At 49.3% G+C, this 26,542-nt stretch overlaps 1 protein-coding gene across 5 annotated transcripts in view; it reads right to left on the bottom strand.

Annotated features, from left to right (window-relative positions):
• KIRREL3 (kirre like nephrin family adhesion molecule 3) overlaps positions 1-26,542 on the bottom strand; it is a 569,770-nt gene that overhangs the window by 75,956 nt on the left and 467,272 nt on the right. For all 5 annotated transcript variants that reach the window (XM_010334376.3, XM_074400841.1, XM_003923520.4 and 2 more), the window contains 2 exons: positions 24,843-24,992; positions 19,708-19,857 (listed from right to left, as the gene is read on the bottom strand). In XM_010334376.3, coding sequence (XP_010332678.2) covers positions 19,708-19,857; positions 24,843-24,992 — 300 coding nt within the window. The remainder of the gene's footprint in view (positions 1-19,707; positions 19,858-24,842; positions 24,993-26,542) is intronic.

A 26,542-nucleotide genomic window follows, 5' to 3' on the forward strand; every position in this document is an offset into this window, starting at 1 on the left:
CGGCTAGGATTTTAACCCAGGCTGTTCAGCTCCAAGTTCTGGGCTCTTTATGATAGGACACCTATTAGCAGGGAAGGAACACACTGCCCACTCATCTATGACAAATCAATTAATTTGTCCAAATTCCACTCATACTTTCAAACTCACCTACACCCTCCTTAAAGCCTACGCTTGCTGACTTGCCTGGCACTAGGCACTGCTTGCCTCTGCCTGCCTTTGTCCCCTTTTCCCGATTCTGTTCCTAGTTCAACCCCCACCCACGCGGTGAGCTCCCTGAAGGCAGGTCTGTGTCTGGAGCTGGCCAGGTGAGGGGTGGAAAATGTAAATGTCAGTAACACAGATGCATCCAGGTGCCAAGGTAAGCACAGGCGAGTGGGGACGGGTGGGCCCCATCCTGCCCAAGTGAGCCGCCGTTACGCAATTGTTGGCAAGCAGGCAAACGGGCATAAGCTTATCAGGTCTTTGTAAGAGAAGCCAGAAATCAGAATGTTTTATACAAAAACCTCCAGGATCTTAAATGTGGATGAATGAATGTAATGAATATAAAAAACCCTACAGATGCTCCGGAAGCTAACCAGATCCACCAGTGAACCTGCCCTGGCCTGCTGGTCATCAGCTGCTGCGTGTGAATCTGGGTTCAGCCATTCAAATGTTCTCTGCCCACTTGAAAAGAGTCTCACCTTAGGCAGACCTCACGTTGCCTAGCACAGGGGATGCGTCCACCCACTGCACTGGACCAGCACACCGGCTAGGGAAGCACAGTTTGAGATCCTGGGACCTGTCCTGAGTGTGCTGCCCACAGCCCCCTCCTCCTCTCCTCCTGACAAGAGGAGACGGGGCATCTCCTCCCGCCCGGTGCAGTCAGAAGAAGCTGTCCCTTCTGGGCGGGCACACCCCAGAGGGAAAGCAATTCAATTAAGCCCTGGTTCACAGAGAGTGCTAAAAACCTCCCTCCAGAGAACCATTTTCTGCTATAGATTTTTAAGACTAGCAGCTGGAGAATCACTCTTCCTTTTTCTCTTTTGGTGCTGTGTCTCCAGTCAATAAATAAGTGGGAAATAAAGGATTTGCAAGAAAATAGAATGCAGTCAAAAGGTAAATTGTGGGCTTAAAAGCCCCTGAGAGACGGGCACAGACTTGGAAATGTTTCCTAGTTTGACGCCTTTTGCTTCTCTAAGCCCAGCTTCTGGCCCTCTGATTTGCATGTCTGAAAGGTGATCTTTAAAACTGATTTCCTTCAGTTGCATTTCATTGGTGTAGAAACTAAGCAGGCTGTTACGTTACAGTAATAACATCAACATTTCACCTACCTTCACCTTAATTATTTTTCTGTCTTGCTGATGGAATCCATTTAATAAGATTTATAGGTGGCAAGGAGGTAGGGTGAGCTGGTGTGCGGCTCAGATAATCGGCCAAGCTGATTTCTCCCTCATTGGGTGTCACCGATATAAAAACATGAACTAAAAGCTTTGCAGCACTCAAGTAATAATAATGTCAGCATTTCATCTGCTTCCCCTTAATTATTTTTCTCTCTTACTCTTGCCACCTGAACCTGTTTAGATAAGATTGCCACACAGATAGAAACCAAGGGCTCTCATTCTCTTAGATAAGCTGCTGTTTTTCTGTGGTTTGGTGTGAAAAGGGAGTGTGGCTGGCAGAAAGGCTCTTTCTCAGATATTCCAGTAGGTGGGGGGATGTCAGAGCCTGTAGATCCTCGGTGGACCAAAGGCAACAATGGACTAGGAACAGTGGCTGTTACGGGTGGATGTGGGCGCTTGAGTGGGTACCCTGGCCTGGGAGCAGAGGAGAGACCCTCTCTATACACCGGCTCACTCCCCTGGATGCCCCTAGGGGATCTAGGCAGGGGTGAATGGGTTCTATTTGTTGAGGGGAAGGGGTTCTGATTATGCAGCACTAGGCAAGTCCCTAGTGTGGTATAAAAAACATTTGGATAGCCCTAGCTTTACAACTAGTTAGCTGGGTGGCCATGGGGAAGGAACCCAACCCTTCTGAGCCATAGTTTCCTAAAAACAAAGAGGTGGGTTGCTATGGACTGAATATTTGTGATGGCCCCCAACTACAGTTAGTATGTTGAAACCCTAACCTCCATTGTGATGATATGGGAGGTAATTAGCGTCAGATAGTGGGAGGTAATTAAGTTCATCAGGGCGGAACCCTTCTGATGGAATTAGTGCCCTTAAAAGATGAAGAAAGAGGATCTCTCTCTCTCTCTCTCCTCCCTCTCCCTCTTTCTCTTTTTCTCTCACGCTGGCACCTTGAACTCAAACTTCCAGTGTCCAGACACAGTCTGGAGAAATAAATGTGTGTTGTTTAAGCCACCCAGTCTATAGTATTTATTATAGCAGCCTGAGCTAAGACATCTATCTAGATTATCTTCAATTTTAAACTTAAAACTTTTGGGGCTTTACTGAATGACTCCTTGAGAATGTGAAACCTCTCCCCAGAAATGTGCATATATATTCTGAATATTGCATCCAACTTCGTAGGGATAAAAGCCCCCACAGCAAAAAACCTTGGCATCATCTGTGACCCCTCTCTTTCTCTCACACTAGCTGTCCACTGTCTCTGCTGCTACTATTCCAGCATGAGTCCCTCATCTCTTCTTTGTATTACTGCAGGAGTCTCTTAACAGAGGCTCTTGTCTTCCCGTGTCCTCTCACAGTCTCTTCTCAACCTAGCAGCCAGGGTGAGTCTTTTAAAATATCAGTCAGATCCCATCACTCCTCTGTTTAGAACCCTTCAATGAGTGATTTTCTCTTCAAATGGAAATGTGGCTCTAAGATCCGTAGCTGACTTCTTCACTTCTGTGAGTCTTTGTTTAAAAGTCACCTTCTAGAGGGATAATCTGAATTGACCTATATCAAATAAAGAGATTCAATTCTTCCCATAAAAATGTTCCCATAAAGAAAACCCTAGGCCCAGATGGTATCATTTATGAATTCTTCGAAATAATATCAATCCTTCATGGAATCTTCCAGAAAATAGAGGAGGAATAAACACTTCCCTACTCATCCTACGAAACCAGTATTACCTGATACTAAAGTCAGTCAGACATTATAAGAAAAGAGAATTAATTTAGGTGAAAATCCTTTATGATATTAGCAAACTGAATCCAGCAACATAATAAAAAAGTATTATATGCCATGACCAAATGGGATTTTTATCCCAGGAATTCAAGGTTGGCTTAACATCTGAAAATCAATTACTGTAATACACTATATTAATAGAATGATAAAACTACGTTATCATCTCAATAGGTGCAGAAAAAGTATCTTTCTTCACAGACAAAACGCTCCTGTATGGAGAAAATCTTAAATTTACAAACAACTATTAGGTTTGAAAAATGAATTTATCAGCCACGTGTTGTGGGTGGCTCACACTTGCACTTTAGGAGGCCAAGGTAGGTGGATAACTTGAGTTTGAGACCACCAGCCTGGCCAACGTGATGAAACCCTGTTTCTACTAAAAATACAAAAAATTAGCCAGGTGTGGTGGCAGATACCTGTAATCCCAGCTACTCGGGAGGCAGAGGCAGAAGAATTGCTTGAACCCAGGAGGCGGAGGTTACAGTGAGCTGAATCGCACTCCAGCCTGGGCAAGAGTAAAACTTCATATCAAAAAAAAAAAAAAAAAAAAAAGAGTTTAGGAAGATCCAAGAGTCATACACAAAAGTAAATTGTGTGTGTGTGTGTGTGTGTGTGTGTATAATCTTAGCAATGAACAATCTGACAATGAAATTAAGAAAATTTCTTTCATAGTAGCATCAAAAAGAATAAAATACTTAGGGATAAATTTATCAAAGGAAGTACAAGATGTACACTGAAAACTAGAGAACATGGCTGAGAAAAATTGAAGACCTAAAAAAATAAAGAGGCATTCCATGTTCACGGATGAGAATGCTCAATATTGTTAAGGTGGCAATTAACCCTACACTGGTCTATAGCCTTCGTGCAATTCCCATAAAAATTCCAGCAACCATTTTTTTTGCAGACGTTGACAGACTAATCCTAAAATTCATTTGAAAATGCAAAGGACCTAAAATATTTCTGGAACCATTTTGAAATTTACTGTGGGAAATGATGATGTTTTTAAACAAGTGATGTTGGGACAGTTGGATACCTGTATGCGAAAATGATGAATTTAGGGCCTTCACAAATCACAAAAACTTAAAATAAATTGAGATTAAATATATAAGCTAAATTTGTAAAACTTTTAGGAAAAAATACAGTAGTAAATATTTGTGACCTTTGATAAGGCAGAGTTCTTAGAGACAATATAAAAAACACAATCTATAAGGAAAAAATTAACCAACTGCACTTGATTAAAATCAGAAGCTTTTGTGACTCATGACACTATTAAGTAAAGAAAAAAGCTACCAACTGAGAGAAAATACTTGCAAATGTGTATCTGGTAAAGGCCTTATATTTAGGCTATAAAGATCCTTTAGGCTGGGCGCGGTGGCTCAAGCCTGTAATCCCAGCACTTTGGGAGGCCAAGGCGGGTGGATCACGAGGTCGAGAGATCGAGACCATCCTGGTCAACATGGCGAAACCCCGTCTCTACTAAAAATACAAAACATTAGCTGGGCATGGTGGCACGTGCCTGTAATCCCAGTTACTCAGGAGGCTGAGGCAGGAGAATTGCTTGAACCCAGGAGGCGGAGGTTGCGATGAGCTGAGATCGAGCCATTGCACTCCAGCCTGGGTAACAAGAGCGAAACTCCGTCTCAAAAAAAAAAAAAAAGATCCCTTATAACACAGTAAGACAAGTGATCCAATTTAAAAATGGGCAAAATATTTGAATAGACATTTCACCAAAGAAGATATAAAAATGGATAATTATCACATGAAAAGATGCTCAACATCATTATTCATCAGGGGAACACAAATTAAAACCATAATAGAATACCACTTCAAACCTGTAACAGTGTTGGCAAGGATGTAGAGAAACTGGAATGCTCATTTATTGCCGGTGGGAATGGATACAGCACTTTTGAAAACAGTATGGCAGTTTCTTAAAAAGTTGAGCTTAACTTTCCATATTATGTAGCCATTCCACTACTAGGAATCTACTCATGAAAAATGAAAACATATACTCACACACAGACTTGTTTGTGAATGTTCATAGCAACATATATATATATATATATATATATATATATATATATATATATATTTGGTGTTTTTAGTAGAGATGGGATTTTGCCATGTTGGCCAAGCTGGTCTTGAACTCCTGGCCTCAAGTGATCCACCTGTCTCGGCCTCCCAAAGTGCTGGGATTACAGGTGTGAGCCACCACACCTGGCCAGCGACATTCTTTATAATATCCCCAAACTGGAAACAATCTGACTGTCTACCAGCTGGTGAATGGATACGCAGAATGTGGTATATCCATATAATGAAATACTATTCAGCAGTAAAAAAATTGAACTACAGATACATGCTACAACACAGACAAATCTTAAAGACATTATTCTAAGAGAAAGGGGCTAGACACACAAGGCCTCATATAGTATGATTCTACTCCAGAAAAGGTATGATTCTACTCCAGAAAAGGTATGATTCTATATCCCGAAAAGGCAAAGCCAGGAGAGAAGTACTGCACTAGTTACCTGAGACTGGGTAGGAGTGATGATTGTTAAGGAATCATTTTAGGGTGATATGAATGTTCTAATACTGGATTGTGGGGGTGGTTTCACAACTCTATAAATATATTAACAATAATTGAGTTGTACATTTAAAATGGATGAATTTAATGATATGTAATGTTTACCTAAATAAAGCTGTTAAAAAATAAGGGGAAAGGAAAAGACCACTTCCCTATAAGGCCTGTTCCAAGCTCTCAGCTCCACCCTTCCCCCATATAACGCAACCCCTCATGTTCTGCTCTACGTTTTTGAATAGTACTGATGACATTCTAATACACTATACAATTTTCTTATTATGTTTTTTGTCTAACTCCCTCTGCTAGAATATGTTTCACAAAGGTAGGAGTTTTAAGTCTGTTTTCACTGCTACTGTGTATTCCCAGGGTCTAGAACAGTACCTGGCATGTGGACGGTACATATTTAGATACTGAAAAATGAAATGAATGAAGAATCCTTGATCAAAGGGCTCCTTCATCTCTAAAATTCTCTAATCAAAGGTTTTCTGAGGGTCTTTCCAGCATCTTCTTGTGTTTCTTAGCAGAATTGTGGCCCAGGCCAAGTTGGTACTGCAAGCTGAGCCCGGACGTGAGATGGGGAAGTCCCAGGGAACCCTGGCTCAACTCAGCATTGTCTGGAAGAGTAAGAGGACCAGCTCTCCCTTGCCCATGCCTCATGCAGCCTCTAGCTATTTCCTTTCTTTGTTGACCTCAGTTGACCCATCTGTAAAATGAGTCATCTCCAGCAGCCTAGCGGACTGCATATGTGTCTGTCTGTGCAACAGAGGGGAAGGGAGCAGTGTGTTTGAGGGTAGGGCAGAGCTAGTCCTTCCTCGGGGTGGCTGTGTGGCCATCAGCCTTCTCCTCCCTTTCTTGTCTGTGCCACTGAAGCTGCTGGGTGATCTCTCAGTTGCTGACACTGTTTCTGACTTATTTGCATACGAAAACTTCCTCCTTTATATAAATATTTATAAACACCTTGATCGACTTGTGAAAGTGTGAGACTTCTTTTGGAAGCCAGTGTTTTGGGGTTGTGGTACTCAGCTATTTACTTTTGCGAGATGGAGGCTCCTGGGTACCTGTGAACCTCGCCCTTGGAAAAACCTCCTTCACACGGACGGACAGAACAATTTAGAGGCCCAGAACGATGGTGAAAGACGCAGCAGGTGCCCCCCCAGAGGACGACATTGAATGGGATGGCAAGTGAATGCTGCAGGTCTCAGGGCTCCCCAGGTTCACCTGAGGAGGAGGGGCTGGGAAAGGTTTTCGGAAGCCCTGGGTTTGCTCTTCAAGCCAACTCCCCAATTCCGTGGGCCCTGGGACAGTGGCACATTCAAGAAGGGCTCCTGGAGTTCCCAGGGGCTAGAAAGAAACCTGTATCACAGTCCATGATTTTAGGGGGAGTCAGGCAGCAGAGAGAGTGGAGTTTGCAAAAGAGGAGGGACATAAATGAGCATAAAGGGCAAAGGTTTCAGAGCCAGAAGTGCCTGCGTTCAGATTCTGCGTCTTTACCTTTCTTGTGTGTGACCTTGGGCAAGTTAACGAGTCTCTGTGTCATCACTTCCTGGTTCATAAATGGGGACATGGGACCTGCCTGGCAGAGTTGGTCAGAGGGCAGATGAAGGCAGCGAGTGCGTTCCCCAGCACAGTGCTTGCCTAGAGTGGCAGCTCACCAGCGTCGCCCTCGCCCTTCTCTCTTCTCTTCATTCAAAAGCAACTCACGTGCTGCCCTTTCTGTTCGTAGAAAGTGTGGCTGAGCTTAGATCTCCTCATCCATGTCTAGCAGGGCACATGCAGGGTGCAGCTCCCAGAGCTTGGGACCATCAGGACCTCTGAATGGGGGATTCGAAGCTGTTTCTGGTTCCTGTCTTTCCTAGTACCCTATTCAACCGATCAGAGCTTCTCGTGAGTGAAAGCCAGTCTCCCAGGCATGGGCGCCTCACTCCTGATGAAGCCCCCAGCATTTTGCTCTAACAACATGCCTCCATTTCTCACCATTTCATGGCACATACCTTCTGCTCCTGCTGGGGGCCCTCACTCACAAGCCCTGCTCTGCCTGGACTGATTCTCACCTTGCTCTTTCAGCCGGGTGAACTCTCGGGCTTGGACTGCCCTCACCCCTCCTTCATACGAAATCACGTCTCTACCACCCTCCCAGCTTGGCTTCAAGTGGAGTTCCTCCAGGAAGGTAGCTGTGTTGATCACCCACTGCCTGACCTCTCACGTTCTGTCCAAACTCAGACATTATTTCAGCTGGAACGTAGGTCCCGGGGTTGACTTTAGAAAGGATGCCTCAGGTTCTCCATCCTCTTTTTCCTTCTTTCCCCTGCCATTCTGTGTGTGTTCGTAAGTGGGACATTCTCATGATGGACCCCAATTTTGCCAGCAGTTTGCAGAATGGTAAGGTTTTGAATTAAAGTCAACAGCTTCCAACTATCTGTTAAGTTTCCGGCCTGGTGGCATCCGGCCACCACAGAGGCACCAACATGTCTCAACACTCAAATTGGGCTGGGCGCAGTGGCTCATGCCTGTAACCCCAGCACTTTGGAAGGCCAAGGTGAGGGGAATCACCTGAGGTTAAGAGTTCCAGACCAGCCTAGCCAACATGGTGAAACCCTATCTCTACTAAAAATACAAAAAAATTAGCTGGATGTGGTGGTGCACGGCTGTAATCCCAGCTACTAGGGAGGCTGAGGCAGGAGAATCGCTTGAACCCAGGAGGTAGAGGGTGCAGTGAGCTGAGACTGCACCACTGCACTCCAGCCTGGACAGGATGACAGAGTAAGACTTCATCTCAAAAAACAAAAACAAAAAACAAAACAAAGACAAAACCAAAAACCCTCCAAATTGAGAACTTTGGATCTGGGCTAATAGTTCACCTGGGGCTAAATTATCTCTGCAAAGCCTTTGACAAACTGTGCTCTGGGGGCAGCTAGATAGGAAGGGAGCATCCTTAAATGGCTCTGGCTCTCCTCTCTCTGCATCTTCCCCTCTCTTGGGCCAGCCCATGACCTCACTCAGCTCCAGAACTGGCAGACTTGCTGCCATCATCTCATCTCTGGGGATGAATCTATTTCTTCCCTATAGAAACACGTATGCAAGAAAATTCAGCTTCTGCTTGAATATTCCCAGAGACAGGAAGCTTACTACTTGACTGAACTCTGTTAGTTTTAATTGTTGAGATAAGAAATGTCCTCCCTGGCTTTGTTTCTTCCCTCCCTCCCTTCCTTCTTCTCTCCCTCCCTTCCTTCCTTCCTTCCTTTTTTCCTTTCCCTCCCTCCCATCCTCCCTCCCTCCCTCCCTCCCTTCCTTCTTTCCTTCCTTCCTTCCTCTTTCCTTTCCCTCCCTCCCTCCCTCCCTCCCTCCCTCCCTCCCTCCCTTCCTTCCTTCCTTCCTTCCTCTTTCCTTTCCCTCCCTCTCTCCCTCCCTCCCTCCTTCCTTCCTTCTTTTTCTTTTTCCTTTTTCCTTTCTTCCTTTGTTTTTTTTTTTTTGTTTTTGTTTTTGTTTTTGTTTTTTTTTGAGATGGAGTCTTGCTGTGTCTGTCAGGCTGGAGTGCAGGGATGTGATCTTGGCTCATTGCTACCTCCGCCTCCCGGGTCAAGCAATTCTCCTGCCTCAGCCTCTTGAGTAGCTAGGATTACAGGCACCCACCACCATGCCAGGCTAATTTTTGTATTTTTAGTAGAGACAGGATTTCATCATCTCGGCCAGGCTGTTCTTGAACTCCTGATCTTGTGATCCACATGCCTGGGCCCCCCCACATATTGCTGGGATTACCGGTGTGAGCCACTGTGCCCAGCTAACCTGGCTCTGTTTCCACCCCCTGGAGCTCTAGAGTAAATCTATTATGCTTCTTTAGATATTTGGGAGGGACCCTATTCCCTTACATCTGCTCTTTAGTGAGCAGAACCTTCTCATTTTTAAAGTGCTCTGTGTGTGTGTGTGTGTGTGTGTGTGTGTGCGCGCGCGCATGTGTGGAGCAGAACAGAGTTGTGGTTGTGACTCCGTCTCTAGAGCCTGCAGGGATGTTGCCAGATGTGCCATGATGAGAAGAGTGGTCTCAAGAGCTACACAGGCCAGATGTGGTGGCGCATGCCTGTAATCCCAGCTACTTGGGAGGCTGAGGCAGGAGAATTGCTTGAACCTCAGAGGCAGAGGTTGCAGTGAGCCGAGATTGCGTCACTGCACTCCAGCCTGGGTGACAGAGCGAGACTCTGTCTCAAAGGAAAAAAAAAAAAGAAAGCCACACACAAAGAGTGGAGCCCCCAGGCTGCCCGGAGACGCAGTGGGCCATGGTCCCCAAATGCCTCTCTCCACTGGACCTGCAGCGCAGCAGCAAGGTGACAAAGCTGTGGCCATTCCCGCTGCTAAGGCAGCACTGCGCCTTTCCTCTGCAGGACGCCGACCACAGCTGTCATTCCTGGCCCCTGGCTGGTGGGCATTGCGTCCTCTGCTTCTGTGGTGTCTTATCCTGTCCCGAGGCAGTGGGGGCTCCCTTAGGCTCTGGCCCCTGCCCGTCTTCCAGGACCTTTCTTTCTCTCCAGCCTTGGCCTCCGTGAGACTGCCTTGGGTTGTTCGACTTCATCTGAAAACTCCCTCTGAGGATGACACCCCTCCCTCACCCCGCTGGCTGCCGGGGAAGGCTTCTCTTTCATGGCCTTTTCCTTTCTCATTTCATGCTGTAATGGAGATTCATTGCCAGTTTTAAATCCATAATTTGCCATGAAACCCTTGTTTTGAGCCCGGGCTGAGGTCAGAACGGAGAAGTCGTGAGTTATTTTTAGCTTTCTGAGGGCTCCCTGAGTAGCTCAGGCTCCAGCTCTGGGCTTCCCTGAGAGCGGACCTCAGACAGCGTCCATCCGGGGCCTGACACCCAGGAGGCCGGGGAAGCTGGAGCCGGGACAGGCGTGAACACTCATGCCGGACTGGCTGGCCTGCCCCTCCCTCAGCTGGCTCTGGCTCTCTTCCCCCTCCATATCATGAGATGAGAGGGAATCAGTAGAGAAACGGCCTCACGTGATGAATCTGTGCTTCCACTATCCCCCTCTGTCCTGGGCGTGACAAGGAGTGAGGCTCAGTACTTCAGGCCTCCAAGAGTGTGTGCATTTCCTAACAGTGACTGATTCCCCTGATCAAACGTTCCTGTGTCTCTCTATTGTGATGACACCGATGATTTGGTCATGCTCTGAAGCGTGTGTGTAAGTACCCGAGTGCACCAGTGCATTCGTCCTTGAGGTGAAACTGTCTGTGTGTGTATCCATATGATTGGCACATAAACAGGGAATCTTGTCAACGGCCAGTGGCCAGCAGGGCTTCCTGACTGAGGACCCCAGTAGGGCACCAGGACAGAGGTGGGCTCTTGTCTGTGCTTTTGCAGGGTTGCAGGGATGTTGGAGGAGACACCCAGGCTGGAGGAGCAGCCGTATGAGGGGTAAGTGGGTGAGGGCTTCCTCCGGGCAGCTGCCCCCTGCATGTTACGGGAAAGTGGCTTAGCTTTCACTTGCAGTCCTGGAGCTGATGATTCCATGTTGAATGGCAGACACCCGAGGATCGAGGTCCTGACTTTTGCAAATCTCCATGGTCTGAGCTCACTCTGTGCTGGGCAGTTGAGCCTGCTCGTCATCTCCCAGGGTCACGCTTGGTTACAGCAGTTGGAGGGTATATTCTCCTTGCTCTCAGGAGGAAGGGAAGAGGAACCCAGGGAACAATGAACTTTGTGCCAGACCCCCAAACCATGAGCAAGTGAGAGAGGGTCACTGTCAACCCGTGGCGTGGGTTTGCACTTCATCTCTCCTGCTACTGGTTCATCAGGGAAAGAGCGAGCCCTGAGAGATGAAGCATCATCAGCCCACGTCTCACGGCTGGACGGGGCAGGACTAGGCAGGAGTGAATGTGTCCCAATGCCCCAGTGAGGGCCCTTTGTCCTGCCTGGGCCTGGAGAATTGCCAATGCCTGGGGATGGTGGTGGCACACTCCAGGACTGCCAGGGCTGCCCCGGAGAGACTGTCTCTTGGTGATAGGGGTGGGGACACGGGGGTCGGGCAAGAGCAGGAGGCTCTTCCATGAGCAGCAGACCCCATGTGGGCTCCTACAAACCTCCCTGCCTTCCCTTGTCCATCTTTTGGGGGCAAAAGATGCTGGGAGGTGTGAGTGGCTGGCCCTGGGGATGGTCATTTAGGATGCCACCCCCCAGCTTTCAGTGGTAAGTGAGCACTGGATACACAGTGTTGGGCTAGGCCCATGGGCCCTCCAGAAATCGGCCATGGTGGCACCGGCTGGGGTAGGGTGGGGCTGTGCATTCCTTGCATCAGGTCTTCCCCTTCTTGGAGAGGCCCCTGCCTGCTCCTCTCCACAGTCAGGAGGGAAGGGAAAAGATGCGCTGGGTGTGCCTCCGACTTCCTCTGGGCCTTGGAAGTCATTTAGTGTCTTGAGTCTCCTGCCTCCACCTCATTTCCCATGAGAGATGGCCCCAGGCTTGGGGGGAGTCTTGACATCCAACCAGGCTGTGATGAGGATGGGAGAGGGGGTGGCGAAAGAGACAGAGGCTATGAGGCTATGACTGCTTCTGGCAACATGCAGATTAGGGGGGCAGGGCCGGGTCGATCCGCATACCTCAACCCAATGGCTGCAAGACCTCCAGGGAGACCCTCTATCTCATCTGGCCCCCAACAGCAACTACTCAGCCTGGCATATGGCATTGAACCCACAGGGGGGACCTCAGGGAGCTGTAATATAGAGGAGAGAGGCTCTATGTCAGCCTCAGACACCCCTGATGGCCCCAGCTCTGCTCACTTTATCACCTGCCCAGCAGGTGAGCCCCAAGTTAAATGGGAGGCTAAGGCGAGTGTCAGTGGCCAAAGGGAGAAAGAGGAGGGGAATCTGCTTCTGGCCCAGGAGACATGGGGATGGTCTGGGCTACCAGGAAGGGAGCTGGGAGCGAGTTGGTGGCAGGGGTGGGATGTGTATAGGGAGTGATATGTACAGTGGCTCTGGTGCAGTGCCCATGTGGAACCTCAGCAGATAAGGATGTTTTCTGCTCCTCTCTTCCGTCTCTGGCTTGTTTGCTAACCCTATTTGGGGGTGATTGCAGGGTAATGAATGTGGCAGGAAACAGCCACACAGCACAAATGAGATACGGTACCTAAGACCAGGCCAAGGCCAAGGCAGAACACGCTTAATAAGCAGATAAGGAAATCAATTCTGCCTCTCTTCCCAGGTGTGTCGCCGAGAGGGGCCTGCAGGAATCTCGTCTTCCTGCCTTGCTTGATGCATGGAAAAGCTTCTCTAGGACACAGAGTCTGATCCCCCGAGAAGCAGGGGTCGCTTGCTGGTGTCTCATAACCTTGTGCAATAATGGCAATAATGAAAACAGTTATAATACTAGCAGCCAATGCTGCTATGCCTTGCTGCATAACAGGCACTATTCTGAGACATGCTTTACATATATTATTTCATTAAATCCTCTCTACAACCCTGTGAAGGAGGTTGTGATTATTTCCTTCATTTTACACACAAAGAAATAGGCGCAGAGTGGTTAAATAACTTGCTCAAGACCACACCACTGGTAAAGTGACACAGCTAGGTTTCACGTGCAGGCAATCTGGCTTCCAGAGTCTGGGCGCTTAGCCACAAAACCGCATTGTCTCTCTGACACAACGCAGCACAACACAACACAACACAACACAACACAACACAATTGTCACCCGTGTTTGGGGCTTACTATCTGCCAGGCTCTGTTCTCTGTAGTGAGGTTCAGTGTAAACTCCCCCTCAGTGTCTCCCAAGCCGTGTTGTTTCAACTGCCATGAGGAACATTTACTGAACACCCAGTATGTGATTCTAGGCTGTGCTAGGCATGAAGGATCAAAGACGCTCCCAAGAGACCCAGTGGGGGAAACAGACATGAAAACAGTTACTCTCAGCATAGCTTGTTGAGACCTGCGATCAAGGTCTTACAGAGGCTGAGAGCAATGGCTCACACCTGGAGTCTCAGCATTTTAGGAGGCTGAGACGGGTGGATTGCTTGAGTCCAGGAGTTCAAGACCAGCCTGGGCATCACAGCAAAACCCTGTCTCAAAAAAAAACAAAAACAAAAACAAAAAACCAAAAACAAAATTTAGCTGTGTGGGGTGGTGCATGCTTGTGGTCACAGCTACTCGGGAGGCTGAGGTGGGAGGATCACTTGAGCTGGGAAGGTCAAGGCTGCAGTGAGCTGTAATATTGCCACTGTACTTACAGTTTGGGTTACAGAGCCAGACCCTGTCTCCAAAAAAAACTGCCTAAGGAAGGCAAAAGTACCACAAGGGAGACAGTCAGGCCATGTGGGCTCCAGAGAAGGCTTCCTGGAGGAGGCGATGTCTAAGCTGAGCATAAGTTAATCTGGGGAAGGCAGGTAGGAAGGGCACTCCAGGAAGAAACACAGTGTGAACGAAGGCCCAGAGGCTTGGTGAGTGGAGGGAGATGGCAGCTGCTCGTTAGTGCTGGAGCAGGCTGGTGGTGGGTCTGAGGCTGGAGACACGGCCGGGGGCGGGCCTCGGGGGACGTTGTGTGCCCTGGCGGGGAGCTTGGGCTTTGATCTGTGGGAACACTTTCTTACCCCTAAAGAACCCCTCAGACTGTCCCCTACTGATTTGCCTTTTTATGTCAGGGTGACTATGGACGGGTTTCTTGCAACCAGTTTCTGGAAGAATGGTTTAGAAGGCAGCAGCCTCGGGGGCTGTTTCAGCTCTGCCCTCCCTTACTGGCAGCCTCTGAATTATTCACCAGTCTTCTCTGGACCTGTCTCCCCAGAAGATTCCCGGATGGGGAACAGGGGGAGGCTGCCAGTGCGGTGGGCCGAGGAGGCCCTGCAGCTCCCCTGGTAGAGCTGTGGCAAAGGGAGCTTGTGGTTTTGGAAATGAACTAGTTAAGGACGCGTCACGGATCAGACTTTATCTGTTTTCCTCCCTCAGTATTTGGGGCTTGACATCATTTAAAAAGATGCCCTCTTTATTTGAATTGACTTAGTCTCCCTCTTAAATAATTCATGTTGATTTAGGAAGCTTTATTTCTAACGGGAGCCACAAGACAGTAGAGTTAATATTAGAACAGGCCAGGAGGAAGAGAGAAATGAGGAGGGAGACCGGGAAAAATGCCCCTTTTAATAATGAATCTGATACCAGTGCCCCTCCTCCCACCTCTGATCCCCTCATCCTGCTCTACTTTTTCCTTTGCGTAGCATTTATTACCACCTCACATCCTGCACAGCAACACAATTCACTTGTTTAATCTGTGCATCACTTACCAACTCCCCACTCCCGGCTAGAATGCAAGCTCCACCAGGGCAAGGATGGTTTTCTCTTTAATTTCCTGATGAATCCCACATGTCTAGACCAGTGCTTGGCATATAACAGGTGCTGAGTAAACATTTGTTGATCAAATCCTTGGTGCTCATTTCCTCCTTGCCCTGGACCTTCCAACACCTTGCTTCCCAAGTTTCCAGGTGGTTGAAGAGATCAAGTGTAACGCCACGCTTACAACCCTGACCCTGGGCAGTTTAGATAGTTTTCAACCCTGGGGTTCCTGCAGGTGTAAAAAGGAGCAGTCTGTACATATATGTGTTTGTATACAACTTTAAAGTACGGGCGTGGTGGCTCATGCCTGTAATCCCAGCACTTTGGGAGGCCAAGACAAGTGAATCACTTGAGGTCAGGAGTTTGAGACCAGCCTGGGCAACATGGCTAAAAATATAAAAATTAGCCAGGTGTGGTGGTATGTGCCTGTAATCCCAGCTACTCCGAAGGCGGAGGCAGGAGAACCCAGGAGGTGGAGGTTGTGGTGAGCTGAGATCGTGCCACTGCAGTCCAGCCTGGTGACAGAGCCAGAGTGTATCCCCCTCCCAAAAAATTGTATGACACTTCACTGTTAGAGATTCAGAGAGAGAGAGATATACTGTTTGATGTTTACAACAATTCTATGAAACTGATATTTTTAACCTTCTGTTTTATAGATGAAGAACCAGGAACTCCATTCATTCAAAAAACCTTGCTCTGTACTAAGTGCTGGTTATAGAGGTTTGAGTCAAAGAGGCCCAGTTCTAGCCCTAAGGACTTTGCCCAAGGTCACGTCATTAGTGAGCAGCAGGAGCGTATTCTACTTCCTGGCCCAGGGTTTTTCCTATTCCATCACAGCTCTCTCTGCACAAATGCATGGGGGTCCTTTGATGCTCAACTAAGTTGAGTCTTTGGAGAGGGCTGGGTCTATGTGGGAGCTGGCTACAGAGGGGTGGTGCAGGGGTGGGGGTGTCCTTTGCAGGGAGGACTGGAATGAAAGTCCACAGTCAAGGCCAGGACACCAGTGCTGAACAGGACTTGGAGAGATCCTACCTCCCAGCCTCAAAGTGGGATGCTGTTTCAACCACCCGAATCAGTTCCTGTCTCAGTCACCACGCCAATCTTGGTTCCAGGGAGGGATGGCCCAATTTCCTAAAATAGTTGGTGCAACATGTTGGACTCCTTTCAGTGGAAGTCATGGCCTTTTGGGAGTGAGACAGTTCTCTGCGATCATCTTATTTACCCCCACCTCTCATTTTGCAGATAAGGAAGCTGAGACTCAGGTTGAGAAAAAGGGCCATTTTCACATAGCTGGATCCTGGTAGGATCAAGACCACTGCCTCTAAGTCTAATCTCTGTGAGGCTGTGATTCTCCAGATGTTCTGAGGCGAAAAGATGCCGGTCTTGACCTGGGCTGAGTCAAGACACGGTCCTTGGCAGCCGGCTGGGCCACAGAGGGCACGTGGCCTGCCCATTGATTGACCTGACCTAAAATCCCCAGTCTTTGCCTCTCTTATCTTTGCAAACTCAATGCCTTCCCCCACCTTTCCCTCCTCATTTCCTAGCTCCCTCCCTCTGCCTCCCGCGGTAGCAAATGCTCAGCTCCGAAGTTGCTCCTTGCCTGATTGCATCTGAGAGCTGGAAACACAACGCTAATTAATGTGTCTGTGACTCTAGGCCTGGCAGCCAGGCCGAGTCCCCATGCCCTCCCCAGGGCCCGGCAGGCTCTGCGAGCTGGTCCTCTGGCTTCATCGGAGCACACTGCCGGCGGATGCATATTTTAACAATGCACATCTGTTGGCTATATAATCTCTCGTATTTGCCCTCCTCACTTCGTACTTTGATGGAAGACCCCCGGGGGCTTCCCTCTGTTCTAGGCAAAGTGTTTGCTTTGCAATTTTGCCGGAATACCATCTGATTCTGCTCTTGAATCTTCCGCAGGTTCTAATCAGGCTCTTACTTATTTAATTAAAAATCTATCTTAGGCAAATACAGACTAAATTAGGAAGCTCTCTCATTCCTGGAACACAGGGAAGGCAGCCCACCTTGGGGAAATGGCTGGAACATTTTCCTGGGCTGATATGTCACAGCAAAGCAGATGGGGTCTTGGTTGGGAAGGCTGCTGGGACAAGGGGCAGAAACACCGCTCCCCCATCTGCAGGAACAGCCGCTCTGTCTGTCCACCTTCCCTACACCAGGGCTCCCTTTCTAGCTGGCTGGGTCGGATGCTGCACTGGGGACCTCCTTGCAGAGCAGTAGGTGGGTCAAGACACTCAGCCAGGTGGAGTCCTACAAGACCAGCTGGGGTGGAGACCTGGGAATGTCCCAGGGAGGCAGGGAGGACTGCAGGCAGAGCCCTGGGGAGCACTGGATTTTAGTTCGCTCAGGATGAATGGTTTTTGTGGAGTTGCCTGAAAGACTGATGGACAAGATGCTGGCTCAGGCTCCCTTTCTGGCTCTCAGGAATTTCACGGAGGGGACCCTGCTGGAATGCCCTGGAAACTTCCTCTGTCCTCTTTCCGCTGATCTCCAGACTTAAATAAAACATCTCCCCCACACAAACCCAGCTCTGTGCCCAGACGGTGGTGTCAGGCCATGCTACCGGAGAGGAAGGGGGAGCGAATGCCTTTTAGACGTGACCTAAGAGAAAATTGGGTCTGTTCCGATTGGATCCCAAGGCCCTGCTCTGAGAAGCCTGGCCCCTCACCAGCTGGACTGACGCAGTGCTGCTGGCATCTGGGAGCAGGACACTGGGCAAAGAGCTCGGAGCTGAAAAATCTGGAGTGATTTTGAAGGTTAATTAAGCTGTGTCACCTCCTGTGAGTGCCTCTGCCTCTCTGAGTTTCCATTCTCTCATCTGTAAAACATCTGAAATAATTCGGACTTTTAATACGTTGGACTCTGTTACCTAACTTAGAGGAGAGAGGAAAGGAAGTGTAATGTCACGTCAGGACTGGGGAAGCCAATACAGCCTCAGGGATGAGTTGTGGCTCCATTTAGTTTTGGTCCCTGTGAAGTCAGAAGAGTGGACAAAGCTTAGGTCCCTGGGGTTCCCACATCCCCCGGCCCCTCTAGAAGGGGTGTGAGTTGGTGGAGGCAGATTCTTCTGAAGATGGAGGGGCTGAGCCATCTCTGAAGATGAAGAGCCTACGACTTCGCAGATCGGATCTGGCATTTTGCAATCCTCAAAAATCAGAAAAAATATGAGGCCCTAATTCCTCCTCCTCTCCTCCGACAACCCCCGCACCACACGGCAGACTCATTCTCGTTTTAGTCACCGTCTTGGGAGAAATGAGAACAGCGCGACTGCCTTTAATGCCCCGATTGCTCCTTGGAAGGCCCGCTTCCTGGCCACGGAATCCCAACTTATTTACCCCCTGGAACAGGTTTATTTTCTCATTCCTTTCATCTCGGGCCAGGGGAGCCTCAAAGGTTGAAGGAAGTTTCTGAGGCTGGCCCCGAGTTCCTCCCCCGCATCTCAAGAAGCCAGGCTCCGAGCTTGGTAAGTGGTCCTCTGGGGCCTGTCTGCTGCACTGCTTGGAATAATCTTCCCTGGTGTCTTTGGCCGTGTAGATCTGAAGATAACCTGACACGCTTTTAAATATTTCATCTCTGAGCAGCCGTGTGCCTTAGTGGCTGGGCGAGGCAGCATGCCAGCTGCTGACCCTGCTGTCTAACCTGTACAATAGCTGCTAAGGGGTGGGCCCGGGCCTTCCCACTTCCCTCCTGCACACGTGCCTGGCACAGAGTCATGGGTCAAGGAGACAGCGAGGTGGGGCAGGGAGCCATGGTCAGCAGCCCACGGGCTAAGCCCTTTGTATCTGTGGGCCTCAGTTTCTCATCTGGGCTAACAGCCCCTGTCTCACCGAGTAATGTCAGGATCTCGGAGGTCAAATGCAGGAAAGAGGCTGGAGAGTTACTGTGAACTGCTTGACAAATGTGAGCTCTCATGACTTATGTGCAAGGCCTAGTTCTCAGCAACCTTGATCCTCAGTAACATTTGGCCAGAGAAGGGAGACTCCAGGACCGAACCCTAAATCAGAACTAGGTGGTTTAAGAGGTCACCGAGCCCATTCCCCTGTCTGCAGGCAGGATGTCCCAGGAACACTGAGCTCCTGGGAACACAAGACAAAGAAAGACCAAGGGGAAAGGTATGATTTGGAATAAGAACCTGAAATGAAGTTTCCTAGGAAGGACCTGTCAGCCAGGATTCCCAGGGAGCCGCAAGGGGTGGAGAAGGCACGGGGGTCATTGGTATCTGCATGGACACTGAAATCATGGGGAGAATTGGGCTGATTCTGCAGGGCAGGTGGACAGACAGGGCTTTGTTAGCACCAGAGTGGGGGTCAGCTCAGAAAGAAGGGACCCACAGCCTGTGCTGCATTCTTCCTGGCACGGAGCCTGGCCCTGATAACGTGTGCAGAGCACACTTTCTGATGGAACAAATGAGCATGCAGGAGCCCTCATTAGCTGCCTAAGGTGCCATGAAACACACTGGGGTTGGACTGAGTCCTCTGGCACTGGCCTTCTGCTTTCCTAGGGCAGGAGCCTTCGCTTGTTCCATTTGGTTGGGAAGGGGGGCAATGGACGTTGTGGAAGTAGCAGTGGCTGGAGCCCTGTGGCATGATCCCCAGAGGGGAGTCTCCCCGTGTGTGACCAAAAAAGTACCCTCTTAGAGCTAAGCCTTTGGTGCTTCACGTAGTGTCCCTGCCCCGTGTGCAGATGGTTCTTACCCAGGACCGTGAGACGGGCGGGGCGGGAGCGGATGGCAGCCTGGATGGCCTGGCACTCGTACACTGCATCGTCCTGCAGCTCTGCCCGCAGGATCTTCAGGTGGTGCTCTCCCGACAGGTGGTTCCCTACCACCAGGTACTGTGGGTAACCTGTGGAGACGACAGGCAGGTCAGGGAGCTGGGGCGGGGTGGAGGGGACACTCATGACAAAGAGGCACAGAGTGGGGGACCCAAGGAGGGGCTGCTGTACAAGGCTGGCAGAACAGGTGATTTCAGTGCAAGGAGCACAAAAGGCATTGGTTCTGTGTGTGTGTGTGTGTGTGTGTGTGTGTGTGTGTGTGTGTGTAAGGGTATTTCGTTTATTTGTTTTTGAGACAGGGTCTTGCTCTGTCACTCAGTTTGGAGGGGAGTGGCAGGATTATAGCTCACTGCAGCCTCTACCTCTCAGGCTCAAGTGATCCTCCCACCTCAGCTTCCCAAGTAGCTGGGACTACAGTCATGCGCCACCATGTCAGCTAATTTTTGTAGAGATGGGATTTCACTATGTCACCCTGGTTGATCTTGAATTCCCGGACTTAGGCAGTCCTCCCTCCTCAACCAAAGTTCTGGGATTATTGGCATGAGCCACCACACCCCGCCATGTAAGGGTCTTGTTGATTTCAAGTTTAAGAAAATCGGAGGAGCCACTGTTAGAGAGGAAAGAGGGAGAAGAGATGGAAATGCTGTGTGGACAGACACCGCTGGGCTATTACCCTGGAAAGTGGTGTGCTCAGCACTGTGGTCTATTGGGAAGACATGCATTTTGATAAGATAGGAGAGAGATAGATAGAGATAGAGAGAGAGAGAGAGAAAGAGAGAGAGAGAGAGAGAGAGAGAGAGAGAGAGAGAGAGAGAGAGAGACCCAGGCTGAGAATCACAGAGAGAAGGCTTCTGGAGGTGGGGCAGGACTCCCTCGCAGTGGGCTGTGGACTTGTTCCTGCTCAGAGAGGGAAGGAAGGAAAAAGGGAAATATTTGGAAAAGGATCGAGAGTGACTTTGCAGAAAGTTTTGTTTCGGGATAGACAGGAGGTAGAAATCTAGGCCCACCCTCCCACTGTCTAGGAATCTCGAGTCCCTTTGAGCCACCGTGGCCCCTTTCTAGTCATTCCTCCTGTCCCGTCACAAAAACCCCAGGGCCTGGTGAAGCACTTATGAAGCACTCAGGACAATTAAGAATTGGGGGGCCCTGGAACCATGGTCAATGAATAATAGATAAATAAAAGTTTGAGAATATAAATCATTAATCAGCGTTCCTGCTGCTGAGTAGCGTTGAATATAAATGCCGACTGAAGTCATGGCTGGCCAGGTTGGGCAGATCCTCTCTTTCCAGGGTCTCAGGCCCTAAACCTCCCTACTTTCTCCCAATAGGGTCCCCTTTCCATCCACCTCCTCACTGAGCGCTGCGCTGCCCCCAGGCCCTCACCATGTGGATTTACAACTGGACCCCCATCCCCCGAGCCCTTCCTCTTTATCCTGCTCCCCTTCTCTCCTCAGAGGCTGCCCTCAGCTTCTGCTTCCCTCTGGCTGCCTCAGGCTGCTCAGACCCGTGCTATAGGTGGATGAGACAGGACACTTTTGGCCTTTTAAAGAGAAGATGAGGGCTTAAGCAAGTGAGAGAGACAGAAACAAAGGCAGGCAGGGAGGCCTGTAAGAGCTCGCCTCAAGTATTTCAGGCAGTCTCTTGGTGTGGGTTAGATGTGTTCCTGAGCTCCCAAGGGCAACTCTGGCACCAACAGGCAGAATTAACATGGGGGAGGTACTTTAGAATATTCTCAACTATTTGAGGTATCTAGCAAGGATCTGGGCTGCCAGAGGTGGTAGTGAGGTTCCCATCACTGGCTGTATTGAATGATCATTTCTACACAGGTTGAAGGATCAGACTAGATCAGCTTGTAAGCCCCTCTCACCACCGTAAGCGAAGGGTCTTCTGGAGTTGGGGCAGGCCTCCCTGGAGGTGGGCTGGGGACTTGTTCCTGGTCAGGGGAGGTAGCTGTGATGATCCTCTGCCAGCCTTCCCGGCATGCTCTGGGGTGCTTCCTGTGCAGCTGGGCCCTTCAGACGCGTGTCTTCATGGCCACCATCCTCATTGTGCAATAAGATGGCCCTGTCCTCCCCAGCCATGCAGACCTGGCCAGAAAAGCTCACAAGGCCATCAGCAGCACCCTGAGAGCACTGCCTCTCCTCCTGCCCACTCTTTCTGTCTTCTGCTGGGAAGAAGGAGCCCAGGTAAGTTAAGCTCCAGGAGAGGCGCTGGAAATGGGTTTTAGTCCAATCCTCTTCCTGCTGCTGCTGTTTTTGTTGTAGCTGGGTGGGCCCCCCCCAGCCTCTCCAGCCCAGCCTCTGGATCCCGCTATCCTGTGATTAGTCCCTGGTCTCCTGCAGGCATCTTGGCTGGAGCCTCTGTTTTTGTTGTCTTGCAAGGTATCAGCAGCAGGATTTCACTCTCATGAGCTGCTGAAAACATCGGTGATGGGTTTGTTTGTATTTGCCTAATTAGGCAGCGAGCTGTGATACTATCCCAAGGACTGGCAGCATCTGTGAAACACAGACTCAGAAGCATGGATTCTGAGAGAGCTCTAGCTCCTTCCACAGCATCATTTCTCCCTCTTGCTACTCCCAACGGAGGCAAAATTATTTAGAGTCTGAGTTCTACAGTCGAATCGCCTGGGTTCCAGTGCCAGCTGGATCACTTCCTAGCTCTGCTGTCCTGGATGAGTTACTTTAACTTCTTTGTGTCTCATAGACTACGGACTATGTGCCAGTCCCCGTTACATAGGGACAATACCGGCACCTCGTAAGGTTGTGGTGAAGGTTGAATAGGATAATCTATGTAAAGTGCCTGGGACACTGTACACAGTCTATGAATGCTCATTTAAACAAAGACAAAGGTAAGTCATAAGGTCAGGTGGTCAAAGAGGTCTTCATCTTTACAAGGGAGAGCAGACAGTATCTGGGCCCTTTGAGATTAACAGGCAGGCCTCATGCCCTGGGATTGGTTACATAGTTGAGCCAATTTCTTTCTCGGTTGTGACTTTGTTTACCTGACAAACAAAGGGGAAAATCCTTCTTTCTTCCTTCCGAATCACTTAGATTTATGAGATGATGTCTGCGAAGTATTTGAGCTTCTTAGAAGAAAAATGTTCTATCAATATGAGCAAGTGCATTGATAAATCATTTTCTTTGACTGGTTTTTCCAGCTTTGGTGACTAGAAAAGCATTTAGGTCTTCAGGGAGGGTATCATTTCTGGTAGATTCAGTGGGGCCACACAGTTACAGTGGGAGAGGGCAGGGATGTGGCAGGCTGAAATCCCATAACACCGGGCCTCAGTTTCCCTGTAGGAGAGCTTTTGTGGTGTTAAGTGCTCTACAAGTACTTGCTGAATTGAGTTGAGGGCTGTCATGCCTGCTTCTACATCAGGCAAGCGAGCAGGGTTAATGCAGCATGTAAGTATCTATCATGATTGCCATGATGCTATTTTTGGGACAAGTGACAACATACAGGGCAAGTATTTCATCAGGAGTTTGAGGTCATTGGCTCTGTTTGGAGAGGCCCACCGAGTCAAGCTGGAGAGGATGCAGGTCCCGTTTGTCAGGGGCCATTGTCTTGCAGCCCTGAGCAGGTCCTGGTGCTGGATCCCAGAAAGCCATTAATGGCACTGGATGCCAGAGGGTCAGTTATCTGTGCTGGATGACCACCCTATGCCCCTTCCCTGCTGACCTGAGCCTCCTCTTGGCCACGGACCCAGCAAGCCCCAAGTCCCCGATGGAAGGCAGAAACCCACTGACCAGGACCCCAGACAACCTCCTTACCCAGCGGCAACGCTCCTCCCAGCTCAGAGCCATCCAGTGCATGAACTATTCTGGTTTGGGAAGGTTGTAGTCCCCAGTTCCTCTAGGGTAAAGGTGGTCAGAGTCTCTGAAATTGGCTGGTTCCCATAACAGTTAAACCTTATGGCAGCACAGTATATTTTGGAGAGATTTTTGTGTATTTTATCCATGCTCAGCTGGGCTGCAGTATTCAAATACGAGCCTGCTATTGACCATTGCTATAATGTTTCAATATACATTTTTGGCAAGACATAACTCACATATTAAAATATTAATTTCCCAGCCATCATGTTCCTGAGTGCACTTCGATTTTTATTTTCCTGCAGCTGTACACCACGCGAGAGGCAAAGTAACTTCTCAGTTGAATAATATTTTTCTCTCCTCCTCCACCCTCAACTTTTCGCAAATCACGGGGGAATGACACCCAAGGGTCCCTCCTTCTGAATTTTACTGTTTATGCCAAGCCTAGCAAGCAGCTACTGCCTACCCGCAGGACAAAATAATGATGGCTAAGGACTGTGTGATCAAGGGGATGAGCCATTCTTTTTTTTTTTCTCCAGGGAAGAGGATGGATCGGAAAAGCATCTGTTTGGTCTTACCAGGCTGCTATTCACAATAGTTAACAAATGATCTGTGGTTGGCACTGGCTGGTGAGTTCCCGTGTCAGCCATCAACAACACGGGAACCCTCACTGCCTGCCCCAGGGTAGCTTTGCTGAACACCAGCCTGCCCATGCTGAACATAGTTTGAAATTTATTTTAAATACTTGCTGTGTTTTCTTCCCATCTCATCACGGCCCCTAAGATCAACCAGGTGTCTCAGTGAATTTTCAGTTTACTTGTTTCCCTTTAATGGGTGAGAAGCCTAGAAGAACCAGGTTGTGACTTGTATTTCCCTAACAATCATGCCTTAATAAATGGGGGCTACATCTTGGGCCAAGACACAGGAACACTTGATTTCTGGAGACTGGACTTTACGTGAATCATGTTTGACTTTGGAGTAGATGCTCAGGGGCAATGTTGAGTTAGGCGAGGACCTGCCGAGAGGTGGAGCGTTTGCTTGTGGTTCATTACGCACACCAGGGGCCTCAAAGTCTAGGGATGATGGGGGCAGTGGTTGCCTAGCCTGACCTTGCCTGGGAAGTTGTGGTGAAAGCTGGAGATTCGATTCCCAGACGTCTGTGAACATGGGTGCTCCCTGGGAGGGTGGATGGGTGAGTAAGGAAGTGACATCTTCAGACCTGCCCTGGGAGATCTGGAGGTACTCACTTGAGAGGTCCCTGCCCACACCCAGAGCCAAGCCGTCCTTGATCCACAGAACGAAGCCATCGTATTCCGGGATGGCGCACAGCAGCGTCACTGGCTGTCCTGACACCACCACCTGGTCCTGGGGCTGCTGGCTGAAGGAATAGACTTGCCCTGGAAAGGAGACAAACACAACAGTCAGTTACCTGCCATGCAAGGGCGAGAAGGCTCCCCTCCAGCTATGGAAGCAGAGCAGGGCTGGCCCAGGAGACTGAGCCTCCCGAAGTATCTGGCTTCTTACTGGCGGTCCGGTAGAGTTTTCCAACTGGTCTTAGCCCCAGCTCTATTCCTTCCTGTGTGGGGCTGGCTCCCAACTCCAGCCCCTCCACCCACCAGTCCCTAACACAAGGACTGGTCTAGCCACACCCCAGCTCCCCATGGGCCATCTCCCTCCACCCTTGGGACATGCCACTTCCCATGCATTGGTGAGCTCCTACTTAATGCCACGTGCTGGGCATGCACTTCCACACCAGGGCAGAAACAGGACAGAGACCTCCAGTAAGAAGCGTTCTGTGGTGGTTGTGTGTTAAGAAGGGGGGTGATGGAAAGCAGTGCGCCTTTGGTTAAACCTGAGAATTCAGGAAATCATTTTGCTATTTCAGTGGCTCCTGGGGTGGGCTGAGGGCCAAGTTCAGAGGGGTGGGTAGTGGTGCAGTGTGGCAGGAGGCGTGCTAGAGGCAGCAGGCAGTCCTGTTCCACCATGTGCTCCCTGTCCTTTTCTTTTCTGTAGCAGACCTTACTCCAGCCTCACAATCACTTGGGAAAAAATCATATGGACCCCATGTGACCTCAAAATGAGATGGCACAGAACCATCGAAGCAAGTCAATTGACAGTATTTTATTAAACAAACCCACCCACAATGCTTACAAGATGCCACACTCTGTTTTGAGGTTTTAAAATATCAGTTTATTAATATTCTCATCCTCATAACAACCTAAAAATAGTAGGCACTATTTTTATCCCCATTTTCCAGATGGGGAAATGAGGCACAGGGAGGTGAACAATAGTAACCGGAGCTGTGCTTGTGAATTACTCACCAAGAATAGCGCATGCCCTGACTCTAGTTATCACCGTGGCAACACTGTTAACCCCATTTTACAGGGCTGTGGGAAACGGAGGCTCGGGATTAACTAAATTGCCCAGAGAACTGTCCAGTGAGAGTTAGGGCAGAGGGTGCTGTGAATCCATGTCTTTCTGGCTCTGAAGACCATGCTGCCCTCTACTAAGCTATGCTATGTGTAAGTCCCCAAGCCTGATCCTGGAGAGAGTTGCTGATGAGGAGGGGCAACATGATCTGTGTCTCCTGGGAGACCACAGTTGAATGGACAACGGGACATTGACATTCACTGAGCATCTGGCCCTCAGGATGACCAGTGCTTCATACAACCTCTTCTCCTGTAATCCATTTAATTATACTTCAGGGCAGAAATAGCCCCATTTTACAACAAAGAAACCAGGATCAGAGAGGCACAGTAACCTGCCCAAGGTCACACAGCCAGTGAGTGGTAGAGCTAGGGTTTGTGCAGGGGTCCGTCTGCATTCCAAGCCCTCCATTTTCCCCACCCCCTGCTTTACAGATCCAGGCCTAACTGAGGCAGAACTGGACCTGGCGTGCCAGCTGCTGCTGCTGTGGCCTCTCCTGCCCAGCGTGGGAAAGTCAGGG

This window comes from Saimiri boliviensis, chromosome 6, assembly GCF_048565385.1.
Source record: "Saimiri boliviensis isolate mSaiBol1 chromosome 6, mSaiBol1.pri, whole genome shotgun sequence".
Classification (NCBI taxonomy): Eukaryota; Metazoa; Chordata; class Mammalia; order Primates; family Cebidae; genus Saimiri; species Saimiri boliviensis.